Source organism: Triturus cristatus, chromosome 4_2, assembly GCF_964204655.1.
Source record: "Triturus cristatus chromosome 4_2, aTriCri1.1, whole genome shotgun sequence".
NCBI classification, from domain to species: domain Eukaryota; kingdom Metazoa; phylum Chordata; class Amphibia; order Caudata; family Salamandridae; genus Triturus; species Triturus cristatus.
The window spans coordinates 156,969,199-156,995,994 of record NC_140586.1 but is presented as its reverse complement, the minus strand read 5'-3'; the positions used below and the strand labels follow the sequence as shown (position 1 = coordinate 156,995,994).

General features: G+C 48.4%; 1 protein-coding gene across 1 annotated transcript in view; it reads left to right on the top strand.

Moving 5' to 3' along the window:
• The window catches only part of RBMS2 (RNA binding motif single stranded interacting protein 2), a 299,496-nt gene that overhangs the window by 176,816 nt on the left and 95,884 nt on the right, over nucleotides 1-26,796 (top strand). Inside the window, exons 3-4 of the mRNA XM_085599894.1 lie at nucleotides 16,356-16,414; nucleotides 25,827-25,918. Coding sequence (XP_085456020.1) covers nucleotides 16,356-16,414; nucleotides 25,827-25,918 — 151 coding nt within the window. The remainder of the gene's footprint in view (nucleotides 1-16,355; nucleotides 16,415-25,826; nucleotides 25,919-26,796) is intronic.

Genomic DNA, 26,796 nt, shown 5'->3' with positions numbered 1-26,796 from the left:
ATACAACGTCAGGTCTGGATCTAACAACGGAACGTCTGTCAAGTCTTGTCTAGGTTTCGTCTTTATTTCAATGATTTCAACACAATCATGAGCTAGTGGGTCTGTTCCAATTACAGGTAATAGTGTAGCAGGATTCAATGTATTACACCGTCGGATCTCTATGTGTGGTTGAAACAATGTCAATTCATAACCGGTAAGTCTTGCTATGGTCAAGTGTTGTGTTTGTGTTCGGTTCACAAGAACCTCTACTGCATGTGGTACTTGTACTGTCAATGGATGTCCTAATACTATGGCATCGCTTTGTCTGATTGCTAAAGCTGTCGCTGCCACTGATTTCAGACATGCAGGCAAAGCCTGAGCTACGGGATCTAATGTACTGGAAAAATAAGCACATGGCTTGCGTGATCCTGCTTGATCCTGAGTGAGTACTGACAAGGCAGTACCTTCGCGTTCTGTAACAAAGAGTGTAAAATGTTTGCTATAACATGGTGTTGCTAAAACAGGTGCTTGACATAAAGCTTTCTTTAAGCTTTCAAAAGCTTGTGTATGTTCCTGAGTCCAAGGGAGAACAGTCGATGTGGCTGCCTCCTGTGTGGTTAACTGAATGAGTGGTTTTGCTAGAAAAGCGTACTGAGGGATCCACTGCCTACAATATGAAGTGAGGCCTATGAAAGCTCGCACCTCCTTTTGTGTCTGGGGTATTGACATGTTAGCAATTAACTGGATGCGATCTGGTGTAAGCTGCCTTCCCTCCTTGGACAGCGAGTGACCAAGATAAATAACTCGCTGGACACAGAATTGCAGCTTAGAAGGAGACACCTTGTGCCCCTTGTCGGCTAGGAAATGTAAAACTGTCAGAGAAGCTTTTTCACATTCTGGCTCGCTTCTCGCTGTGATCAGCAGATCATCGACATATTGAAGCAGTGCAGTATTGACTGGCATGTGGATACTGTCAAGTTCTCTCTTCAGTGCTTGGCTGTAGATGCTGGGGCTTTCTGTGAATCCTTGGGGAGCGCGTGAGAATTTAAAGCTGCGCCCATTTAAACTGAATCCGAACAAATATTGGCTTTCCGGATCTATTGGGACGCTGAAAAAGGCATTCTTGAGATCGATTACAGTAAAGAATGTTGCTTCGGAATCAATTGCTGTCAACAATGATGATATATCAGGGACCACAGGGAATTGTGGTACAATGCACTTGTTTAGTTCACGCAAATCAATAACCAATCGGTACACTGGTGGGGCAGTAGGATCAGTTCGTTTAAGAATCGGAATTATCGGTGAATTACATACATTGGAGTCTGTTTCTACAACTACTCCCTGGACAATCAGCTCATCAATGATTTTCAGCAAAGCCACTACAGCATCATGCGGTAACTTGTATTGTCGCATTCGTGGTAGTACCACTCCTGCTTTCAGGGTGACTCGATAGGGTGTAATGTTCATGCAGCCAACATCCGTAGGGCCTTGTGCCCATAGATGTACTGGTAAAGTCTGTAGTCGGGGATCCATGTCTCTAGACACATAGTGACCTTTAAAATCACGTAAAAACAACCTTACTCCTTCCGGAGAACAACATATTATGGCTCCTAGTGCTTTCAGAGTTTTAATTCCTAACAGATTTTCTGGGCATGATTTAGTAAGCAATAAATCTGTAGTTCGTGTCAAAGGTCCTATCGTAAGTGGTAGAGGCTGTGATACTTCATTAACAATAGGTTTTCCTGAAAAACCAAGGGAAATATTTTGAGAGCCTGAGAGGGGTGCCCCTGGAACTTCACTACGTTTTATGGTTGTTCGACTTGCCCCTGTATCGAGTAAGAATTTTCTATCTTGACCTAATAATTCACTATGTACATAAGGTCCTTCTTGATCTACAGGAATCTCGATAAGCGGTAAGTCAACTTCCCTCTCTAGGCTTGTTCATGCGTAACGCTGATACTCAGGGTATTCATACTGTGCAGTCTGATACATTTGTCGTGTTGTGGTTTGTGTGGCAGTAGCAGGCAACGGCGGTGCAGCTGGCACAAACTGTATGGGTTGCTGTGAGGCTGGCATGGACTGTTGTTGAACTGGCATGGACTGTCCATGCTGCATAGCTCCTTGTTCATTCTGATCTTGTCTAACTAATCGTGGTCTCTCCTTTGCAATACCTGTAGCTATATTACGTTTCAGAACTGGACAATCGTGTACATAATGGCCCAGTTGTTTACAGTAATTGCAGCTTCCTTTTACAGGAACTGCAGAATCACCAGAATGTGTCACACCCTTTTTGTGACCATCTGCTGGTACTGTCTGAGAAACTAGCATTTTCATTTTTGTATCCTTCATGCGTCTATGCTCGTGTTCTTGTTCATCCCTAATTCTATTGTGATGATACTGTAACATTTGTAGCATTTGTGACGGAGTGTTACTTTGCCAGGTACTCTCGAATTTCAATATTCTATTCTTTACTGGAGGCAATGCATTTTCCACTAATTTTGTCACAAATAAATGTGGATATGAGTCACTACTTGCTTTTATACCACTATTTATACCAAAACATTTTTCAAATCGAGCATAATAATCGCTTGTGTCTTCATCTTGCTTTTGTTTGCAGGCTGTGATTGCACCCCAATCTTCCTTTTTTGTAGTTAATAAACGTGGCAGTACCTGTACTAGTAAACCTGGTAACAGTTTAACTTTATCCCCGAGCCCTGAACCTGCAGTTCGGCCCCTTTCTTCCTCTGCTAATGCTGTCCAGTCTATCTTTTGGTCACCCACTTCCCACTCTTTTTCTTTCAGTTTTTCATAAATGCCAGCAGGCAAAAGCACCTTTAATATCGTCATAATATCAGGAAAGGTGTACTCTCCCATCAGTAACATGTCTTTAATTTCTCGGTGGAAACCCGCTGGGTCTTTGTCATGACTAGGTACTACTTTCTTCATTTCCAATAATTCCATTTTTGATATGGGTGTGTAAACAAATACACGGTGAAACTCATTGTCTTCGCCTTTTATTGGGTGCACTTCTCGTAGGGGATTTTGTCTATCCATATAGTACGGCGCTCTTTCTCTGCGGGACAGCGAGAGAGAATCCGGATTTACAAAAAGGACATACTGCTTACGTGACACTAATATCTCTTTAATTAGCTTGTTACTAGAACCTCTCCATCTGTTTGTGAGTAGTTCCGTTAATATATCAGGTAAAGGACCAGGGTCAGCATGTTGGCTCTTATATAATATGAGGAGTTGCTGAATCATATAGATTCCAGCTAAACGTTGTTCATCTGTACTGAGATTAAAAAACGTGTGTGCTACGGTCTCATCACCGTATTTTTCAGGACTGTCAATCCAGTGAACGGCTGATCTGGCTAACTCTTGCTCATCCATGGAATCGAGGAAGTGGTAACCCCTTCGTTCTCGTAATATTTTATCTGCGGCTTGAAACAAATGTTCAGGAGACTTCAGATTTATTATAGGCGTCGGATACGTTCTGCTATTATTTGGGCATACTGAGTGTATGGGATCAGAAAAACATCTAGTATTTTCACAGGATCTTCCTCTGCCTACATAAGCTATGGTCTCTGACTGTCTTGCGGAATTCCCTAATTCGGACATTTCATCTTGCTCAAACTCGTCTGTTCCCAATCTCTCTTCATGAATACGCTCTATTTCTTTACGGATTTTTCGGCACATGGCTATTATACAATTTTGCTTATCGTGTCTCCCTTCTGATATATTCTGACTCCATTTTGTAAGAATAAGCATTGCATTCGGGTCTACCCCCGGGCGGTCTTGATTTCTGATCACACAGTTTATGAGGAAACGTAACAGTTCCCCCTGTATTTCTACTTTCTGGAATTCCATAGCTCTGTTAATACATCCTGGATCTCGTCCTGTTTGAACAAAATGATATATGTTATCTAGATGCGTAGTCATTCCTGGTAACCTTGCTAAATACTCTGCGGCTCGCCTGATACGTAATGATGCCAGGACCATTTCGTCCTCTTTACCAACCACTGGGTCATATCTACAGTTTACAAGGAGTTCCTTAAGCGTACGTTCACTTACGAATTTAGGTGTACGTGAATGTGCTGACTCTTGAAAAACAAGTTTATTTATTCTGGGTGGTGTAAAGGTAATGCTAGCACCTCCCGTGGCCCCATCTGGGGCGTCGGGTGTGAATGGGTTCGTTGAACGTGACACAGCAACTATGGGTGTCGATACCCCTGTAGAATCGACTGCGGAGACAGATGCGGAAACAGATGTGCTTGCTGACGCTTGCGTCGGGACTTGCTGTTGCACGGGGACAGATACCTGATCCTGACGTTGAACCCCTACACCAGACGGTCTATGTGGTGCGGCGTTAGCATATTCGGGAGCTGCGTCGTCTAGATATGAGGAAAGAAAAACATCTTCTGCGGTTCTGGGATGCCCTTTTGGATGTACCTTAATTGGAAATAATGGGGGTGGCAAGTCTTTTGGCATTTCTGGAGCAGCCTTAGGTAGTCCTTCGGCTAGAAGGGGATACATACCATTCATAAGAGCATTTCTTTGTCTATTTACTTGTTCTGATTTCACTCGGATACCTTCCTCAATTAATAGACTTTCTTGAGCTTTATTTGAACTTTCTTTACTCCTCTCTTCTTGTCTACGTGCTTTTTCTGTTCGTCTATGAGATTCTTTACGCCATAACTCAACAGCGTCTTTCTGTGACTGTCTGACCTTTCTTTTCCATAACTCTTCCTCCACTTTCATGATGCACTCTGCATCCCAGGTTCCCGCTACGGGCCACCTTTGACTTTCCGGCAATCCCTTGGTATAGTCTACCCATAGATCAAGAAACAATATGGCATCTAAGCCATGCTTATGGTACATAAAATGCCCTGGAGTGTCCCTAGGAGGAATAGGAACTGCTTCTTCAAGCACCCCTTTTCTGGTAGTAATCTGTCTTAACTTCGAGAAGAGCGGCATATTGACAACTGATCTGATACTTACTCTTGAACTCACTTAATACGAAAAACACAATAATGAACAGTGAACAATGAACACTCATTCATACCACAATATTTGAACACTTTAAACATTAAACATTAAACATTTTAACAACGACCGACAATGATGACAGTCTGCCTAACTAATCACCACGCTGAATTCTTGACAATAACTGCATACTTCGGAATACTTGATATACTGCTAAACAGTACATATACACTGCTAAACAGTGCAGACCGGATTTGTGTACCCAAATCCGTCTTGACCGGCACAACCTATGTGCGCGTCAACACGCCTCCCCGGCGATGGTACTCACCGAGTAGCTCCTTGAAACGGAAGGCCTCAGAGAATGGACAGGACTCGATGACTGCGGACAGCGGACCCTCTGGACATCGGGGTTTCGAAATAACTGGTGGGCCTCTGTATACCTCGGATCTTGCTCTCTCAGCTAGGCTCTGGTCGGGATACTTCGCACTTCTCACCGCCTCGTCTGGGTTGATCGCAGCCTCAGTCGCCCCCGCTTGACCGGAGGGAGCTTACAGGAAATCCTGCTGGTACGCGTTTATGGTCCGTCCAGCTGTGGCAGGAGACCGGGCCTGCAACGCACCGCCGGCGCGTGAGATGAGAAAGTGTCCCTGTTCGGGCGCCATTATGTGGTAAACAAAAATCTTCTTTACCGGACTGAATTTCATACGGGATCTTGAAATAAAATAAAATAGCTCAGAATAACAAGAGGCAGAATCCGTGGTATAAGAGTTTCTAAATGGGCTTTATTCCATCAAAAATGGCCGACTCGAGTCGCGGCCTTCAGGTTCCGTCACCACGAGGGTTCAGGAAGTGAAGTACAATAATTTATTGACAGACATGCATTTTTATAATAAGTACATTACAATGAAACGAATGTAGAAGGCGTAACATTTGATAAGAAAAGTGACAAAACAGGTACGTAATCGAAACTAGGCGTAATAAGGAATAAAAGAAACATGATTGGTTAGGATTATCAGACATAGGTGGATCTATAAGATAATACTTGGCATAGATGCGCGCGCAGCAGCATGACGTGTGATTGACGTGCAACTAGGGGGTGAAGGGGACTTGACATTTAGCTCTACATGTGGAGACGAGAAGTCTGGGGGGTCAAGTCAACCTAATCCCAAATCATATCTAACATCCTATGTTTAAAGAACTATGTTATCCACAAGGAAGGACTCTCGGACAGAATCTAGTCTATACTGACTGTGTGCGTGCACAAACGCCTAAGTGTCTATATGAGATGCGAGGGGCAGAAAACTTTCCATGGCAGCAGGGCTATGAATCACTTGCAGGAGGACGGAAAGGCTGAGTCCTTTGCTTGTGAGCTAAAGGAAATGTTTACCTAAATCACTAGACAGGAATGCATCGGCTGAAGAGCAAAATAGATAATTCGAAGGTGAAATACAGCTTCTTGGCAGGCAGGCGAAAACTGGCCGAGGCAGGCACCGTTAGCTGCACAGGGAGTAGGGCAAAGTTCATGGATACAGATGCGAGCTCAAGCTGAAGCTGTCAAAGACAGAGAGCAGGGAAAGGCTTTGAGGACAGAATCGGGCCTACTTGCCTGAACTGTAAAAATGGAGTAACTTAGCCATATAAAGTCGGTGGCCTTTCATACTTAGGAATCGAATATCCAGCCCATCGATGGCGGATCTGACAGAGAACATGTCGACGGTTGACACACATATGTTTGCGTCTTAGAAACTGGAACTAGAGGGAACATACATGTACTTGTAACATGCATATAGAACCGTTGGGGTCCAAGATAGGGGACATAACTGATCAGGAAAATCCACATTTCCACAGGGGTACAGGATCCTGGCACAGTAGCCACATTACGCTGAACGTTTTCATATCTCTCTGGAAGAAAGCAGAGAGTGCCTTTGATGCTGAGTGGATGCATCAAGGTAGCAAAGGTCAAAATGAGGTCACAGTAGCCGCCACTGAACCCAAAAGTGGTTCCTTAGAGAACTTCCCGAACGGCACTTGTAGGCCAGCCTTAAGATTCGTCAGTTGACACTTGTTCCAAGAGGAGCCAGTTAGTCTTTTTAGGAGGGGGCGGGTGGGCATGCCATTTTCAGACCAGCAAGCCACCCAAGGCATTTGACCTAATTCTGGCACTGAAGACAGTCGAAGAAGATGGAGATCGCATTTGCCAATTTAGAGTCAAATGTGATGGCGACAGCAGTGTGGTGCATGTTGTATGGGATAAAGTGGTGGGCATACATGACTTGTTGAAGCAGCAAGTACCCCCAAAAGTGGAGTCTGCAAGACCTGGGAGTGGCATGAGTCAGGGATGTTCAGTGAGTTGAAAAATATCCATACACCTCTTCTTTCTTAAGTGCCTTACGTTGGTCCAATAAATGTGCTATATGGTTTCATAGGATATGTACACAGAACGCTTGCTGAAGTATTGTTTTGATAGCTTGGTTATCAGGACGTAATAACATAACAGCCACAGAATGTTGAAACATTTTAAATATGCAAAAACAGTCAGCAGTTTGTTTATTGACTGTTGTGGGTTGGGAGTCTTGTTTTCAGCAAGTGGTCTTTCTTAAATGGTAACATTTACATTAGTCTTACGAAGCGGCCCAGGTAACCACAAAGATTTGTGCCGTAGTGGGTTAGGAAGTGGTTTGTTGACTGAGACTCTGCTAAGGTTTGCTGAGGTCATACTGCGGGTGTGAAGATGACGCTCATGAAGTGGAAGGGTAAGGCGTAAAGAGGGGGTGCTGCTCTGTGAGCGATTAAATACCACAAATCAGAGCCGAAGAGGATTGATTCCCCTGTTCCTCAAGGGCCTGGAGAAGGTTTGGCGGTGTCCAAGGAAAGCACAAGAAGCAGTAGAAACAGGGCTTGGAAGAGCTCCTTGACACCTATGTACCTTCACACCTCCATTTTCGATCCTTCAGGAGCCAGGGGCATCTCTGGGCCCTTGAGACGAAGAAATATCTGCCTGAAATTGTAAGCCCACTCACAACTCCTCAATCCACTACACCTACGTTGTGAACCGTGGAGGCAGCAGGGAGCCAGGGCATGCCACAGGTGCCCATGGGAGCTGAGGAGCTCGAGCCGGGAGAAGGGAGCTCTAACGGGGATATGATAATGTCCCCAGACGGTGGCCATGGCTATCTCAGCGCCACTGCCAGGCTGTCAAGGCACAGCTCCAGACTGTAGATTCAAGGTGTGGTTTACATCCAATCAATCAATCAAGGTTTGTAGAGTGCACTACTTACCCGTGAGGTTCTCAACAAGCTTCGGGAGGGGGTGTGAGTAGCTCCTTTGGGGTCATTCGAAGAGCCAGGTCTTGAGGTTCTTTCTGAACTGGTGCAGTGTCAAGCTTCGTCAGAGGTGAATGGGGAGTTAGTTCTAGGTCTTGGCTGCAAATCAGGTGAATAATCTACCTCCTGCTCTGGCCCTGTAGAAATGAGGGAATGTGGCTAGGGCGAGGTCTGCTGAGCAGAGGTTTCTCGTGGGGGCGTGGAAGGAGATTCGTTCATTGAGGTATTGCGGTCCGGTGTGTGGAGGGCTTTGTATGCGTGTGTGAGCAGTTTAAAGGTTATTCTTCTTTTGACAGGGAGCCAGTGGAGGTCACAGAGGTGTTGGGTGATGTGGTCATGTCTTGGATGTTGAGTATAAGTCTGGCTGCGGCATTCTGGGCTGTCAGGAGTTTGCAGAGGAGATTTTCGTTAATTCCGGGGTAGAGAGCATTTCCGTAATTCAGCTTACTGGTGATGAGTGCGTTGGTGACGGTCTTCCTGGAGTTGGGGGACATCCACTTTAAAGTCTTGCGAACTATGCAGAGGGTGTTGAAGCATGTGGAGGATACGGCGCTAATCTGGCGATTCATGGTGAGTAAAGAGTCAAGTATGATGCTGAGGTTGCGTGCCTGGTTCATTAGGGTGGGTGGGTTTCTGAGGGCGGGGTCCACCAGGTGTTGTCTCATGCGGAGGGGGTGGAGCAGAGGATGAGGACTTCTGTTTTCTCTGAGTTGAGCGTCAGGCAGCTGTTGCTCATCCAGGTTGCGACATTATTCAACCTTTCTTAGAAATTGCGCCTGGTAATGTCGGGTTCCTTGGTGAGGGAGAGGATGAGCTGGGTGTCATCGGCGTAGGAGACAATGTTAAGTCCGTGGTTTCTGATGATGTTTGCGAGGGGGCCATGTAGACGTTGAAGAGTGGGGACTGAGGGAGGATCCTTGAGGTACTCCGCATCTGATCTCTGTCAGTTTTAAGGGGAAGGGCGGTAGTTTTATTCTCTGTGTTCTGCCTGATATGAAAGATCGTATCCAGTCTAACGCTGTTCCTCAGATGCCAGCGTCAGGGAGCCTGGTGGCTAGTGTCCGGTGGGAGACGGTGTCTAAAGCTGCGGATAGGTCCAAGAAGATAAGGGCTGCCGTGTGGCCTTGGTTGAGAAGGGCACAGATGTCGCCAGTGGTGGTGATGAGGGCGGTCTCGGAGCTGCGGAATCCGGATTGAGAGGTGTCTAGGATGCTGCTGGTTTCTTTGAAGTGTTCTCGCTGGGTGTTAAGAACCTTTTCGATAACTTTGGCAGCGAAAGGGAGCAGTGAGATGGGCCTGAAGTTCTTGTGATCTGTCGGTTCTGCAGCGGGCTTCTTTAGTAGGGGGTTGACTTTGGCTTGTTTCCAGTTGTTGGGGAATGTAACGGTCTCGAGGGAGCAGTTGATAGTTCCGTATAGCTCAGGTGCGATGGCAGTGGCAGCCCTGTGGAAGATGTGCAGTGGGCAGGGGTCAGTAGGTGCTCCGAGGTGGATGCTCTTCATTGTCTTTAAGGTGTCTTCTGTGGTGAGAGGGGTCCAGGTGAGAAGGGTCTGTTGAATGACATTGCTGGGGGTGGGAGTTGAGGTGGTGCCGTGGTCTTGGTCGTCGAAGTTGTCGTAGAGCGTCTTGATCTTGAGGTAAAAGAAGGAGCTGAGTTTGTTGCAGAGGTCTTGGGAGGGAGGGACGTTTGGTTGTTTCGCTGTTGTGTCTGGCAAATTCCTGTATGATGGCAAAGAGTTCCATTGTGGGCATTGGAAAGGATTCTGCCTTAAATGAAGTTTCTCTTTGTTGATTTGATGAGTCGGTGGTGTGCCGTGATGGCTGCATGTAGGCGGAGTGTGCTTCCGGGGTTTTGCGGTTTCTCATTGTCTTCTCCAGTCATCGGCAGGAGCGCTTGGATTCTCAGAGGTCCGTGTTAACCAGTTAGCTTTCTTGTAGTGTTGTTTCGTGGTTTTCTGGAGGGTGTAGAGAGTGTTGGCGCAGTTGGCAATCCATTTGTGGAGGTTGCCTGTTGGCGTCTGTCATGGTTGGGGAAGGAGGGCAGGTGAGGACTGAGTTGAGGTGTCCTTCTGGGACTTCGCCCCTACGAAGAAGCTGGAACAGAGTGTGCGCTTGTGTGCGGTGGGTTTCATGAAGAAGAAATGGATGCAGTGGGGGTCTGTCCAGAGCAGTTCCGTGTTGTGGCTGAAGCGAATATTGTTTCCTCCAGCGAAGATGGGGTCGAGTGTGTGTCCTGCTGTGTGAGCGGGGTTGGAGACAAGTTGCTTCACTCCTATGTTAGTGAGGTTCTCCAGGAGGGTGGTGGTGTTGGGATCACTGTGGTTGTTCAGGTGGAAGTTCAGGTCTCCAACAGTATGTAGTCCGTAGAGGCAAGGGCGCGGGGTGCGATGTGGTCTGCGATGATGTTGGTGAAGGGGGTGCGGGGTCCGGGAGGTTTGCAGGCGAGTGTTCCGCGGAGTGTCGTTCTGGGGTTGGGCTGGATCTGGAAGTGGATGTGTGCCATGAGGGGTGAGGCATCGTTCGAGTTGGTTGTTATGAGTCGGAGGGAGCTTTTGTGGATGATGGTGAGGCCTCCTCCTGGGCGGTTGGGGCAGTTTTTCCCCAGGATCTTGTATCTGTCGGAGATTGCGATTTCAGGTGCGGAGCTGGCGATGGTCCAGGTCTCTGTTAGGAAGGCAACGTCAGGCGAATGAGTGTTGAGGAGGTCCCAGATTTCTACGGCATGTCTGTGCAGGGAGTGTACATTGAGGAGGATGCTGCTCAGTGGCTTGTGTGCAGTGGTATCCGGTGAGTTGGCTGCCTGGGTCCGGAGGTGGGTGAAGGTGCAGCGGCAGTGTTAGCAGGAGAGCTGGCCCTGGGTGTTGTTCGGCGTCGAGAGCTGGCAGTTGTTTTTGCGTCCGGGTTTGAGTGCTGGGGTTGTAGCGGCGGGGGGTCTGGTTGCGGTCGGGTTGCTGACGAGCACAGACGTGCTTGCCTTTGGTGCGCCAGCAGCGCGGCTACCATTAAGTAGGGGTCGGGGGGAGGGCGGTCAACTGGGAGCGACACGCTGGGGGGCCGTGGGGGCAACAGCTTGGTGGGAGCACGGGAAGCGGGGAGGGAAGATGCAGAATAGAAATAAATTAAAAGAGGCAATAGAATAAAAAGGCAGAGAGAGAAAAGCAGAAAAAAGCCAAAGAGACAAAAAGACACAGAACAGAGTGGAATAGCTGAAGACTAGGGTGCCCTTCCACTAGACCACCAGGGATGAGGCGCAGGCAGGAGCTTGTGGGTGGAGGAGGGTCTCGAACACCTACCTGAAGCTCAAGCTGGCGCTAAGGGCAGAGCCTTAACGGTGGAGCTGCGTGGGGGAAGAGCAGTGACTCCGACCAGGTGAGAGGTCTTGCTCTCCTTGGCTGGGAGACGGAAAGGGGCGAGGGCACCCAAGAATCCAGTGTTACTGGAGAGGGCCTTGAATGTTTTGTCTCTTTTTCATGTGTATGTTTGTATGGCATGTGTGTGTTTCTGGTTCCACCAGTCGCTCTCTGTGCGTGTATGACCCTCTCTACTTCTTCTTCTGTGTGTCCTTGTATTTGTCCCTTTGTGTGTACACCACAGAATCTATAATTGTCTGTGTTTGTGTGTTTGCATGGGTACGATGTGTGAGTGTGTTAGTTGCTTTCTCTCTACCTGTGTGTTTGTTACGCAACACAGCTGTCAGTTATCCATGCTTTGCAGACTCTGTCTTCATTGGCCCTCTGTGTGTATATTATATGCATAACCAGTGCTTAATTTGAGCCGGTGGTTTCCGGTTCTTGGCACTGGAACTTAATTGTCAATACTGTCACTTATGACTGCCAGCCACATGGTAGCCCTGTTTGTCTAATTGAGAGATGAGCACAGTGATAGTTGTTTATTTATCCTATATACATTAAAATGACTTACACCTGCCACCCAAGCCATTCTTCTCGCTTTGGTGCCTTGAATAGTTTGAATTGTCACACTTGTAGCAGTGTGGTGGCTAGTGGTTGTGTTGGTACTGTCATTGGCAGCGCTGGCAGGGGTATATAGGGGGTGCACGCTGCAGTGCTCTCCAGAGGAGAGCCCTGGCACTTATTTTTTTCTTTTTCTCCAAATTAAGCAGTGCATAAATCTGTCCCTGTATTTTTCCTCTATGTATTTGTGTGTACCGTTTGTGTTTGTGTGTACCATGGTCTCTAGTTGTTGCGTTGTATTCTTGTGTGTTTCAGTGTGTGCGGGAGAGTCCATGTGTAAATCGTGGTCTGTGGGATTGCACCGTGTGTTTGCCTGTTGCTTTGTCACGCAGCCCTGCAGCAGCTCGCCCTGTGTCCAGAGCTCCAGCCGCCTCGAGCCTCCCTCGGTGTCACGATGAGCAGCAGCCCTTGAACAGGAAGACACTGAGTCCCACACCCCAGGGAGCGCCCAAAATAGCTCTAAACCGAGAGCGGAGAGTCAGGAAGAGCCGAGCCCTGAGACGCAGAGCAGCACTGCCAGTACCGAGCCTGCCTCGGTGAGGGACGAGCTGCCAGCCAGCATCTGTACCACAGGAGGGGGCGGGGCGGGCTCTGGCTTCACTGTCTGGATGGTCCATGCTTGGGGTTGATTGGGGCGGGGCAGGCTGGACCCCTGGCTTCCCTGTCTGGAGGGTTCATGCTGGGGAAGTGGATGAAGGTGGGGGGAAGGGGTTGTTTCAAGGTGCGTGGATCCATGGCTTCCATGTCTGTACTGTTCATGCTTGGGGGTTGGTTCAAGGTGGGGGCAGGGGGTGGTTCAAGGTGGGGGCAGGGGGTGGTTCAAGCTTGGACTGATGGGGGTGGATAATGGCTGTACCCTTGTCTTTCCCGTCTGTATGGCTCATGCTGGGGGTTGATGGGGGGGGGGGGGGGGTAATGGCTGGACTCTTGGCTACCCTTTCCGTATGGTTCATGCTGGAGGGTTGGATGAAGGTGGGGATTGGGGGAGAGGGTGTTCCAAGGTGCGTGGACGCCTGGCTTCCCTGTCTATAAGATTCATGTTTGGGGGGGGGGGGGGGGGGTGTAAAGGCTGGACCTCTGCCTTCCCTATCTCTATGGTTCATGCTTGGGGGTTAGTTGGCAGGGGTGGGGGGGTTAAAGGCTGGACCCCTGGCTTCCCTGTCTATATGATTCATGCTAGGGGTTGATGGGGGGGGAGTTAAAGGCTGGTCCCCTGGCTTCCCTGCTTGTATGGTTCATGCTTGGGGTTGATTGGGGGGGGGGGGGCGGGATAAAGGCTGGAGCCCTGGCTTCCCTGCCTGTATGGTTCATGCTTGGGGTTGATTTGGGGGGGGGGGGGGGGGTTAAAGGCTGGACCCCTGGCTTCCCTGCTTGTATGGTTCGTGCTTGGGGTTGATTAGGGGGGGTGTTAAAGGCTGGACCCCTGGCTTCCCTGCTTGTATGGTTCATGCTTGGGGTTGATTGGGGGGGGGGGGGCTTAAAGGCTGGACCCCTGGCTTCCCTGCTTGTATGGTTCATGCTTGGGGTTGATTGGGGGGGGTTAAAGGCTGGACCCCTGGCTTTCCTGCCTGTATGGTTCATTCTGGGAGGGTTGGATGAAGCTGGGAGGGGTTGTTACAAGTTGTCTGGACCCCTGGCTTCCTTGCATCAGTATGCTTCTTGCCGGGTAGTTAAGGTGACTAGATTTTGAAAACCGGGGCATTCCATAGATGCAGAAGTGGGCCTTCAATTAGGCATCGGCCAAATGGCACAGAATAAACAGCTCTTACCAACTTATCATATGTGTTAATTATATTGCTTTCTGATAAGGGCTTCTGACTAATCCTGCACTGGAATACATGCAGCGTGTGCCCCATTGCGTTAGTGTACCTGCTCTGAAACCTGGGACCTACGCTAGATTTACTGACATTTGCTGTGACAGACGGTGAAAAACCACCGAGACTGTGCCTGCAAATCTGGGATGCCCAGCCGGGGGCATAGCTCCAGGGGGTGTTTGGGGAATGGCACCCCGCTAATAAATTAATTTTGGTGTGTATATTTGGGTCCAGGGGCCTCCAGTCGGTCTAGCAATGTCTGTGGTCGAGTTTCCACTCGGATTAGCAGCCCTCATAGCACAGATACATGTCTCTATGAAACTTTGCAGCGCTTGTAAACACCCGTCCGCCTCATCTCTCTCACACAAAACAGGCCAAGAATAAAGAAAGGACTGGATCGCTCTTATGTGGAGCACAGAAGATTTTAAATGTAATACTATTGTCATCCATTTTGCCATTTCAGTGGCAGGTATGGTTGGGAAATCTCTGTTCCACACCACCCAAATCTTACTGACTAAGCTACGCCCCTGTGCCCAGCTGCACTACTGGGGGGGACAGGCCACTGGGGCCCTGGCTTCCATGCATGTGTATGGTTTGTACTTTGCTGCTTGGGCCCTGTCGTCCTTCCACCTCTATGGTTTGTACTTGGGAGGGACAGGCTGCTTGGGCCCTGTCTCTATGGTTTGTACTTGGGAGGGAGAGCCTGCTTGGGCCCTGGTTTCCCTGCATCTCTATGGTTTGTACTTGGGAAGGACAGACTGCCTGGGCCCTGGTTTCCCTGCATCTCTATGGTTTGTACTTGGGAAGTACAGGCTGCTTCGGCCCTGTCTCTATGGTTTGTACTTGGGAGGGACAGGCTGCTTATGCCTAGTTTCTCTGCATCTCTATGGTTTGTACTTGGAAGGGACAGACTGCTTGGGCCCTGGTTTCCCCGCATCTCTATGGTTTGTACTTGGGAGGGACAGGCTGCTTGGGCCCCGTCTCTATGGTTTGTACTTGGGAGGGAGAGGCTGATTGGGCTCTGGCTTCCCTGCATCTCAATGGTATGTACTTGGGGGGGACAGGCTGCTTTGGCCGTGTCTTCCCTCCATCTCTATGGTTTGTACTTGGGAGGGACAGGCTGCTTGGGCCCTGTCTCTATGGTTTGTACTTGGGAGGGAGAGGCTGTTTGGACCCTGGCTTTCCTGCATCTCTAGGGTTTGTACTTGGGAGGGCCAGGCTGCTTGGGCCTGTTCTTCTCTGCATCTCTATGGTTTGCACTTGGGAAGGAGGCTGCTTGAGCCCTGGTTTTCCTGCATCTCTATGGTTTGTACTTGGGAGAGACAGGCTCCTTGGGCCCTGTCTTCCCTGTATATGTGTGGTTCATGCTTGGAAGGGCCGTGCTGCTTGGGGCCTAGCTTCCCTGCATCTCTGTGGTTTGTACTTTGCTGCTTGGGCCCGTTCTTTCCTGCACCTCTATGGTTTGTACTTGGGAGGGGCAGGCTACTTGGGCTGTCTCTATGGTTTGTACTTGGGAGGTAGAGGCTACTTGAGCCCTGGTTTCCCCGCATCTCTATGGTTTGAACTTGGGAGGGACCGGCTACTTGGGCCCTGTCTTCCTTTCTATGTGTGGTTCATGCTTGGGAGGGACAGCTGCTTGGGTCCTGGGTTTCTGTATCTCTATTGTTTGTTCTTGGGAGGTCTGGCAGATTGGGTCCTGGATTCCCAGTATCAATTGTGACATGCTTAAGAGAGACATTCTGGCTGGACCCTGGGTTCCCTGTAGAGGAGCTTGTTTGGGACGAGCAGGCTGTTTGGGCCTTGGATCCCCTGTATCAATTGTGACTCGTGTATGAGGGCGAGCCTGGCCCTGAATTCCTTGTATAGTAGAATACTTCGAAACGACAGGCTGAATGGGCTCTGAATTATTTGAATAGCTGCAGGTTTGAGTACAGCAAAGAAAGTGTTGATTGTGGGAGAAAAGGTGCATCGCCCTTGTTCCAGCTCAGGCATAAAGTGAAAGCAGGCAGGGCGATAAAGGGCATCCTGTGCAGTGTCGCAAGCAGAGATTCTATTTGTTTGGAACCATGTATGGTGGTGGTGGGTGGGGGCGAGGCGGAGATTGTGGAGAAACACAACTGATAAATGCGCCCACCATCTCCCGCCATGTTCAGGTCCTCCCTCAATCTCCCACCTAGTATTCCCACCCTACAGCACTACTCTTCCCAGCTCCCACCCTGTCATTATTTCCCACGCCCTGTTTCCCCCTGTCTCTGCTGATGGACTTTCTGCTTGTCTGTTTCCAGGTACGGGAAGATCGTCTCCACAAAGGCCATACTAGACAAGACGACCAACAAATGCAAAGGTGGGTGATGAATTCGGTCTCTTCTGACGCTCCGCTGTGTCTCACTGTGATGACCTCATCAGCAGGAAAAGAGAAAGCAAGATATTATTCCCGAGCAATGACAAATGAACGTAGAACGAATAGTCTTAATATTCCAAACCACAATCAGTCCATATATTCAGAAAGCATGTTTCTTCTTTTATTTTCTTATCCATTCCTTAGGATCTCTCCTTATGATCATAGTACAATAATTCATGATAACAGGAAAACATAGATGTTGCAGCCAACACGTGTTTCGTCTTGGGTAAATGGCCCAACGACTTCCTCAGGGCAAAATCGATCTTTATAGAGAAAAAGCAACACACCACACTTTAGGTAAAGCCTAAATGTGGTCCCATAAAGTATGGGTTTAGATATGGAGTGTATCCATCATAAGCCAATATGCAAGTATCTTAAGCAACATTTAGTCCCATCAGCGCATCTCGTGAGAGGAAAGATATATATCAGAAACGGAGAGTACTCCGAACGTAGCCAACGCTAGATATCTAGGTTCACGTTAATCTATGATTTTATGGCAAGCTTGTTGTGAATGATGATACCGAGGTTTCAAGTGGGGTCGGAAGCAGTGAGTGTGAGTCCTAGGTCTGGTGGCCACCAGGAGTCGTTGCTTCTGTTGCCAAAGATCAGTACTTCCGTCTTGTCTGTGTTCAGCTGCAGACAGTTGTTCTTTACAGTGCTTAATTTGTAAAAAAAAAAAAAAAAAAAATACATGCTCTAGCTCTAGTTAGCAGGCCACTTCCACTGTCAATTACAGTAACCGCATAACTAATAAATCACACTCTGACAAGTGACAATTCTGACATTTTCAGGACCCCAAAGTTAAAAGAATGGCTTTGGCAGTAGGTATTCATCATTCTTAATGCATATTGAATTAATAAATAACAGTTGTTATGCTCATCTGAGTTAAGAAAAACAGTGCCACCATGTGGCAGATTGTCATAGGTATCAGTGCTAACAATTAAAGTACCGGTGCCAAGAACTGGAAACCACAGGCTCAAATTAAGCACTGGTTCTTCATACAGTCGACACACTTGTCATGCCTCTGTTGAAGTTGGATCTTATGGTGGGGTCGTCGGTGAGTGAGAGGATGAGTTGGGTGTCGTCTGCGTAGGAAATTATGTTGAGATAGTGGGATCTGACGATGTTGGCCTGCGGGGTCATATATGCATTGAAGAATGTGGGGCTTAGGGATGAGCCCTAGGGTATACCGCAGGTGATCTCTGTGGGTTTGTAGGTGAAAGGTGGGAGGTGGATCCTCTGGGTTCCTTCTGATCGGGTCCCCTTGTATGCCGATGGCTATGCTAAGTAGCTTGGGATACCAGACTCTCCGTGCCCCATCCGGAGCCACAAGGAGGACTTGGGCCCAGTTGTTCTTGATCTTCGTGAGAAATCTGGGAAGGAGGGGCATGGGCGGAAAGGCGTATAGGAGGCCTGAGCTCCACTTGAGATGAAAAGCGTCTCCAAGTGAGTGCCGCCTTGGAAACTCCAGCACACAATACTACTGACATTGCGTGTTCTCTGTGGTGGCGAACAAACCTAACTAAGGCTCTCTCGACTGCTGAAAGAGACTATGCACCACTTCCGGATAGAGACACCATTCGTGATCCGCTAAGCACCTTCGGCTGAGTTCATCCGCTCTGGCGTTCAGAGAACCAACCAGATGTTGAACCACCAGAGAAACAACCTGACATTCCAGCCATATCTGGAGGTGCAGGGCCTCTTGACAAAGGGTCCACAGCCCCACCATGCTCTGTTTGTTGCAGTACCAACGTTTGCACCAGCCTTCCCCTGATGGAGGAAAGAAAGGCTTTCAATGCAAGTCGCATCACTCAGAGCTTCAACAGGTTGATGTGGAGTCCAGATTCTGCCAGAGACCAGAGTCCTGTGATCTCCACCTTTTTACAGAGTTTAATATAGTGCAAACATGACCCGAATCGGGTATCAGAGCACTTTACATCGCACCAGTTGCATTACATGAGGACACATTCATTTTTGTTAGGCACAGGGAGATTAAGTGATTTGCCCAGAATCACAGGATATTCAGCATCATTGCCGAGACTCGAACCCAGTTCCCCAGATTCGAGGTCGACCGACCTAGCTGTTGGGCCAACTCCTCTCCCCAACTACTATGAGATCTGGTTGGGGAATGGGGCCTTTGATCCAATCGTGGTTTGTGAGCCACCTCTGCGGATCGCTCATAGTTCCTTCCAAGATCTGGACCAGATCAGAGAGATTCCCCTGATGCTGCTCCCATTGGAACTTCAGGTCCTGTTGCAGAGCCTGCATATGCCATCTGGCATGTGTCACCAGCAGCTTAAATATCGGTATCATAGCCCGAATATCCTGGACTCGTCGCTCGGGAGGGTAAGCCCGAAACTGCACTCTGTCCAGAACAGCTCTGATCAAAAGGAGCATCTGAGAGGGAGTCAGGCGTGACTTCAGCACGTTGAGAGTGAACCACAGCGAGTGCAAGAGGTTTGCCAGAGTCTGGAGGTGAGAGATGCCAGCCTGGGATGAGCCTGCCTTCAACAGTCAGTCATCGAGATAGGGGAAAACTGGAACCACAGATCTCTGCAGATGAGCTGCAACCTCAGCCATCACCTTATTGAACACCCGAGGGGCACAGGTAAGGCCAAAAGAGAGCATGGTGAACTGAAAATGCGTGTGGCCTACTGTAAACCGTAGATGGCGCTGATGGGCAGGCAGGATGGGTATGTGTAAATAGGTGCCCTGCCAGTCCAACGCTACCGTCCAGGGTCCAGGGCAGACAAGACCTAAGCCAACTTGAGTATTTTGAATTATTCCTTCATGAGTAAGAGATTGAGGGTTCGGAGATCCAGGATAGGAAGAAGGCCCTTGTCCTTCTTGGGGACCAGAATTAAATGGGAATAACAACCACAGCCTATGTTTGTCACTGGAGTCCTCTTTATGGTTCCCTTGGCCAAGAGCACTGTGAGCTCCTGGCGGAGAAGGTATAGATGATCCTGCGTCAGCCGATCGTGAGATGGTGGCATGTGGGAAGGGGGTAGTCTTGAAGAAGAGGGAGTAGCCCCTTCAGACAATCTGGAAAACCCACCCGTCTGACTAGGAAAGTTTGGAGGCGGTTGCAGCAGGGGAAGTGGTGGACTGATCAGACAGCTGGCCAACTGACCCAGAAAGCCTGTGGGTACCATGCCCTCGGCCATGCAGAGGCTGGGGAGCCTGCGTGATGCAGTGCCTGGCCTGGAATTGGCACAGCAGGAAAACCTCTTCTGAAGCCACAAAAGGAGCAAAACACTGATGGGGGTGGACGGGGGGTGGGGGGGACTGCAGAGATGCCTAAGGACCTGGCTGTAGCAGAAGAATGCTTAAAGCGCTTGAGTGACAAATCTGCCTTGTCTCCGAAGAGACAGGTGCCATCAAAGGGCATGTCCATGAGGTAAGCCTGGACATCCCCCAAGCAGCCAGTCGTTCTCAGCCAAGTGTGGTGCCTATGGGCCACTGTCGCTGAAATCGCGGTGCCCAGCGAGTCGGTCGTGTCAATTCCGCATCGAATCGTGAACTTTGCAGCGTCTCTCTCATCAGTGATAGCTTGGGTAAATACAGTCCAGACCTCCTCCATTTCATGTGACAGCACTTGCACAACCGTATCCCACAGAATGGTGGAATAAGGGCCCAAAAGGCATGCCGTGTTCATGAACCTCAATGCTAGGATGACGGAAGAAAACAACTTCTTCCCAAATGAGTCCAGCCTCTTGAATTCCCTATCTGGGGAAGTGGTGAGGAAAGTGCCTTGGGAAATAAAGGCTTGGACCACCAAGCTCTCAGGGGGTAAGGTGTTGGGTGAGGAAGTTTGGATCCCCCGGTGCAGGGCGAGTGCGGCGGGCAATCGTCCTTTTCACAGGAGCCACAGTGTTGGGTTTGGGCCAGGTACCCAAAAGGACATCATTGAACGGGAGCAAGGGTTCCGACGTTAAAACTCCCAATTGCAATAACTCCATCAAGAGATTAGTCTTGACTGCCACAGTTGGCAACTGAAGGTCAAGAACCTCAGCCACCTCACGTACCACCATTTCATATGATGCTCCCTCCTCCATAGCCACGGTAGGTGGAGAAAGCAGACCAGCATCTGGAGAAGTATCCATCCCGTTGGCCTCTTCCAGGTCCTCACACTAGGCAAACACTCTGATCATCATAGGGCTGTTATTCTAAAGGGTCCAGTGAACACTCCTATTCTTCGCCAAGGCCTAGCTGATGAAAATAAGGCTCAGCTCTGGGCACGGATCCCGCCAACACCAGAGTCAGGCGACGCGCCTCCATCTCCATGTCGGGGATGATGATGGGGGCGGCACCAGTGCTGCCTTGAACTTCGAGAGAGACGCAACCGTCTGTATCCAGCAATAGCTCTGAGGGGTCCCGCCGGGGCCTGGACCTGTCAGCATGGAACCAGAGGGGCCCTCTCTGACCCAGCGAGGTCCAAAGGCGCATCGATGAGGTGTGACCGCCCAAAAATTAGGCACATGGCCTCAAAGAACTCTCTAAGCTGGGCAAGGATTGCTCTGACCTTGAAAAATTCTGGAAGGGGCAGAGTTAGCCCAGTTGCAGGTTCCGAAGAACGAGACCTAGAATACTGAGGCTCCCTCGTGTCGTCAGCCGACGGATGAGGAGTAGTCAAACAATGCTTTGACTTCTTACTCTTCTTCTTATGCCTGCTACCTGAATGTCCCGACAACTACAAGCGGAAGGAAGAGGACTTTGGGCTTCATGAACGATCCCAGGACCTTCCCCTTGACCAGGATTTTGACTTCTGTGGAGCCTCATGCCGGGTTGCTAGCAGCTTCAGGGACCTTTGGATGCATGACCCTGCAATCGGAGCACGCATTGGTGTCATTGTCACGCTTCAGACACCACAGCTAAACAAGGTGGGGGTCCGTCACGGTCATCGACCTCTGACAGAAACCTCAGGGCTTAAAACCCAACCTGCGCAAGGACATTCTCGACACACAAAACGTCAAACAAAGGCCTGTCAAAAAGTGACAGAGGAGAAGCTCATCTCCTGATCAGTGCTGGCTGTCACAAAAAGAAAATAACTAACTTGGTGGCACCTATATAGGTACCGCAGCGTCACTTCTGGCGCAGACGGCACTGACTACGGACGTGGAGCCGATCAGCGTCACCTACCGGCGTGCAGGAGTACGGCTCACAAAAAGACTTCCGGATCCAGTCTGATACCTGGGGAAATTATAAGGCAAGGAATCTGCAGCTAGAAGTCTCTATCAGATATGAAATGATGGATGAACATACGTGAAGTGTAACACTCCTGCACATAGGTTACCACACCCTCTGTTGAGATTACCATGGGTGCATCTGACCTCCCTACCCACTTAGTGTGGCATGCTTCATCCTGAAGTTCCTTGTCTAGGCCTGGGAAGCTTCTGAGGTTACAACTGTCCTCTGCACATCCACTCTACTAGTCAGGAGGGCACATTACTCTGTGTCAATGTGTGTTGTTTCATTTGTGATACTCTGGGGCCTTAATTAAAATAGTGTGTTGGTGGGGGGAAAAACAATTCTTTATTATTGCCTCCCAACCAAAGATCAAAACACAAGGGACAAGCTAAAGACCATGCATGCCCTTTTTGCAGACTTGTTTCGGCATACTTGGATAAACGTCACAGGACCTGGCTCTTCTTCAGGACAGCATCCTGGTTATTCAAATTTAGTAGTTTGTGTATCCTTTTCAAACACAGGATGTGTAGAATAGCAATGCGTTCAGTTGGCACCTGCAACTATTGTACCCTTCCTCTGTGCCTTCTTGATGCTTCACTCTAAGTTTTGTGGAAAGCCGTGGCTTTTTCTTGTCAGATTTCAAATGGCACAGTTGTCCATTGCCACAGGAGAACTGTGCCAATCACACACAATAATGGCAATCCTAGCAGAGGTTTGGTAACTCACGTGCAAGAGTGCTGTACTTCATGGATGCTCATTGTAAGAGTGAGGATGATGTACAACAATCAGTTGAATGCTCCTCAGACTCCCATTTTTCGTAGATAGGAAAATACCTAGATAGGAAAATATGGATCACATATCCCGAAGGGATGAGGAGGAATTCTACTTTGAGAGTTTCAAGGTATAATTTTGAGCTGTTTGTGGAATTGTTTGATTCGCCACAGTACTTCATAAGCCACTTTAAACACTCTAAAGATTTTAAGAAGAATGCATGCAAATAGTCTGAATCATTGGTAGTCACCCTGGGGAGCATTCCAACCCATCGTTTTTCACCCACTGTGCCACTCTAGACAGATGCCACCTTTATGCAAATCAGTACTGACCTGCTCTCATGGGAACAATGCACCCTGAACTTCCAGGCGAGGCTCCCTCCAGAAGGCAACACATGCAACCTCAGACCGGCTTGGGCCTTCTTAAGACTCGCCTGTGAAATACAGCTTGAAACCTGTGCCAGAGCAAACAAAGAAGGGACCCTTGTCTGTGCACACCCATGGCCACTTAGAGCATTACATCAAACACACAAAAGGTGATGGGAGGAATGCTGGTAGAAAGTCTAAACTACTGATGATCAATCCTGGTAACATTCCAGCCCATCTTTTTTTTTTTTTACCACTGCGCTACTCTAGACCAAGGCCTGCCTTAAAAGCAGATGAGCAGTGACCCTGATCCTCGTGTGAACAGTCCCTCCCAAACTGCCAGGCCATCTTGAATTGTTTTCAGTCTGTTATTCTACGACAGAACACATCTCAGAGTGCTGCTTTTATTTGTTCAAAGCTGCTACCATGATCTCACATAAAAACAGCTGTCTTCTGCAGTAGTTGGACCGGGTGCTTTCATAAGCATCCTTCACAAACTGGCCGCATCGACACATATGGACTTTTGGGTCCCACGTCGAGCACATGCGCTTGTTGGTGAACTCTTAAGTAACAGAAATCTGTGCTTTAGGAAGCTCCCTTTCCACTAGCAAACTACGTTATTTGCAAGGTCAATTGCTTCAACCTGGTGCCCTCTTGTGGCCATGTGTGGTGGTGCAGTTAGTACGCAGCTCTCTACAGTGGCCTTATGATTTGCCTGACTCCACCCACCCTGGACAAAGGCTAGAGTGTGAGAGGACCTCTGGTTATGGATCTCTCTTTGCCTTGATTCTCTGTCACTCAGTGTCTCGCTTTAAACAGCAGATCCTCTTTTTCCAAGAAACCCGCTCTCCCCACTCGCCTAGAGGGGTAATAACCCTTCCTTTTACAATCCTGGTTATTTCTAATCATTACCACTGGACTTTAAACCGTTTAGTAGTGTTGGAAGCCGCAAGAGATTTGAGGGGATTGCACATTACAGTGTCATCTTTTAGAGTTACAACAAAGCATAAGAAGGTGATTTGGAAAACAATAAAGCAAGCAAAATGTTAATTAAAAAGACAATCTTCACATATAGAATACTATGAAAATTGTTGGTTTAGGTTTCTAAACTGTAAGACGGAAACACTGTTAAATTTGGCATTGAGTGAGCTACATAGTAGCCTAAGTTACGGGTGGTTATGTCTTGTCCACCTCTACTTTTTCCATCTAAATGCCCCTGGCCATTACAACATAATCACTGCCTCCAGAGAAAAGGTGCGTTGCAGTTTCCACTCAAACTTCTGTTACAGTAAAAGAAACACATTAAGTAGCTCCTAGAGAACTGTCAATTGTAGTATTTTTCTCCTGCGTAAATATTGGGACTAGAAAAATAGATGCAGGAGGATTGTTAATCATATTTCCTCAATAAGATGAATTGAAAATAAAACGCCTGCATTTTTGTGCCATCACTCCTGGTTTCATCCCATGAAGGAAGAGCAGTTTCTTCTTGTCATTCTCACACAGCGGCAGGAGGTCTGTTCCAGTCCTTCTTCAGCTGGACCCCACTCTTGGAAAAATAGCAACTTTCCCCCACACATTCAAGGAGGCTCATTTAATATTCTAACTCCAATCCTGGAATATTTGTGGTAAAGTTAAATTCCAAAAGTATTTTCAGGCAGGGTTGAAAAGCAGTCGTTTTGAATGGTAGAATGTGCTGCTCTGAGGGCGCAGTGCGGGGTAAAAACCGATGAATACCCCCCTTCTTCCCCCACCCCCACTTTCAGAAAATGAAGTCACCTGTGACCATAGATTTGCGTCTTGTTATGCTGTATATCTCGAGCAGCGCACTCTACTGCCATCTCATGTTGGGTTTGGACTATTGCAACTCGCTTTTGTTTTCACTGCCTTTTGCTTTCGCTTTCAGACATGTGTTGAAAGACTTGTGTATGATATCTTTCCTGAAACCTACAAGGCACTGCGGACTCAGACCCCTCCTCTGAGTCTTTTTTCAGCATCTGCTTAGGAGATGTTTCCTTTGGCACTGTTTACATGGACTGAAACAGCACTCGTACCCCCAGCCCTTTCCACCCAGTTGCCTAACTATGAAATAGAAAGTGTACAATCACCGGTGACTTCCTTAAAAAACAGTTTTGAACTAAAGAAGGAAACCCTGCATTCTAGTGCTCAGTGGATGCCAGGGTTAGTCCTAAATCAAACCCGAAGAACTCATTTGTAAATTTGTATCTGTTTCTTTCTGCACAAGTGCCTGCTTGTTTGTATATTTGTATCTGTTGCCTTTTTTTCTACACGGGTGCCTTCTTGTTTCCCCCTACCTTTTTTTAAATGTATTTCAAATATTGGATTTATTTTATAATCTGTTTTCCTTATCTTCCATGTGCACCAACCATTGCCTTTCTGCCCTGGTTGTTTCCTATTTTCTCTTTCTGAACCCCATGACTGTTTTGACTGTCTCACCCTTTTCCCTTCTGCCTTGTTCTCAACACTGTTGTTTCGTGGCATCGTCTTCTCTGTTTTCAACTTCTTTTTTTGTCACTTGCCCGTTCTCCTCCACTCTCCCAGCCGATGCAGTGACGTTTTCCTCCTGAGGCGAAGTGACAGCTTCCAACTATTCTTTGTAGGACAGTCAAACTAGTGCCTCTGTCTAGTCGAAGAGTCCCGTCCTGCTTGTCTTTGCATCTGCTCTGGCCCCCCATCCCTTTATTCTCATTCTCTCTGTCTCTCTCTCTTTCTCCCATCCTCTGTGGCTGCCTTATTGAGAGGCAGTTATGAATCTGCGACAGGGCAAAGGGCTCCGATAAGGGTGGCTGGACAAAGGTAGATTGAGGCATCCCTCTGCTGCAAACGCCTGCCTGTTTGTGACCCGGAGAGGATAGGGTAAATGAAACCTCAGTTGGACCAACAGAACCTTTCATCCTTCCCAAATTGGGAAAACTGTGCAGGACCAGGAAAGCTTGGTGAATCGCCCCAGGCCAAGTTAGGGATGTGCTCCATGGTTGCCTCTGCTCAGCGCCCTTTCTTGTATTTTTCAGGCTATGGATTTGTAGACTTCGACAGTCCAGCAGCCGCGCAGAAGGCGGTGACCTCTCTGAAGGCAACTGGTGTGCAGGCGCAAATGGCCAAGGTGAGTTCCTAGTTCCTTGAGGACCAGAGGGGCTGGAGGAGGTTCTACTGCATCTGGCGAGTGAGTGGGGATTTAGGAGTGAGGTTGGCTGTACAGCACCTCATGAGTGATGGAGGGCAGCTCGACTACAACTGGTGAGTAGCATTAGCCCGGCTCCACCCGAGGTTTGGTGTGGGGACAAACGACAGCTCAGTTGTGCACGAGGATTGAGGGTGTGAGGCAGAAGGCCTATATTTCAGTATCTGCAAAAATATAATGTCTTCTAAAAGTACGCTAATGGCTGAAGAAGAGCTTGCGATATGTGATGTATCTATACTTTGATTTGAGGGTGTTAGAAGGTGGCTCTGACACTATGGGCCACCCGGATTTTTTGCTTTTTGAGCACCTAATTGTTGAGCTTTTACTGTGGGGGAGCCTTATAAGTTGGGACTCACCCACAGTGAACTCATCATGAAAGAGACTGCATGGGGGTTTTACTGGTGTCTCCCTGGCTTGACCAGGCCACTGCGCAGCAGCAGGAGTGAGGGACACCGGGCTAGTTACATGCAGGCACATGTGTACATGCGTGTGCGGGCTACACAGGGGAGATTCCTGGCGTGCGCAGCCCCAGGGCAGATACAAGGTGAATGGTGTGGCAGGACTTAGGCAGAATTGGGTGGTGACATGGAATAGGCTTTATACACTGAGAAGAAACAAGCCAGGGAAATTCAGTGTGTTTTACTGTGTTTTTCACTTCATTATTCCCTTCTGAGCATGTGGAGCCCATGGGCTAGATTAACTTTCCTTAGGCCTACAGATTCCAGACACGCACTAAAATCCACTGTAACGTGTGTGAGAAGAAGTATTCTGCAGAGTCCAAAGTCATATTTGTACTGCTT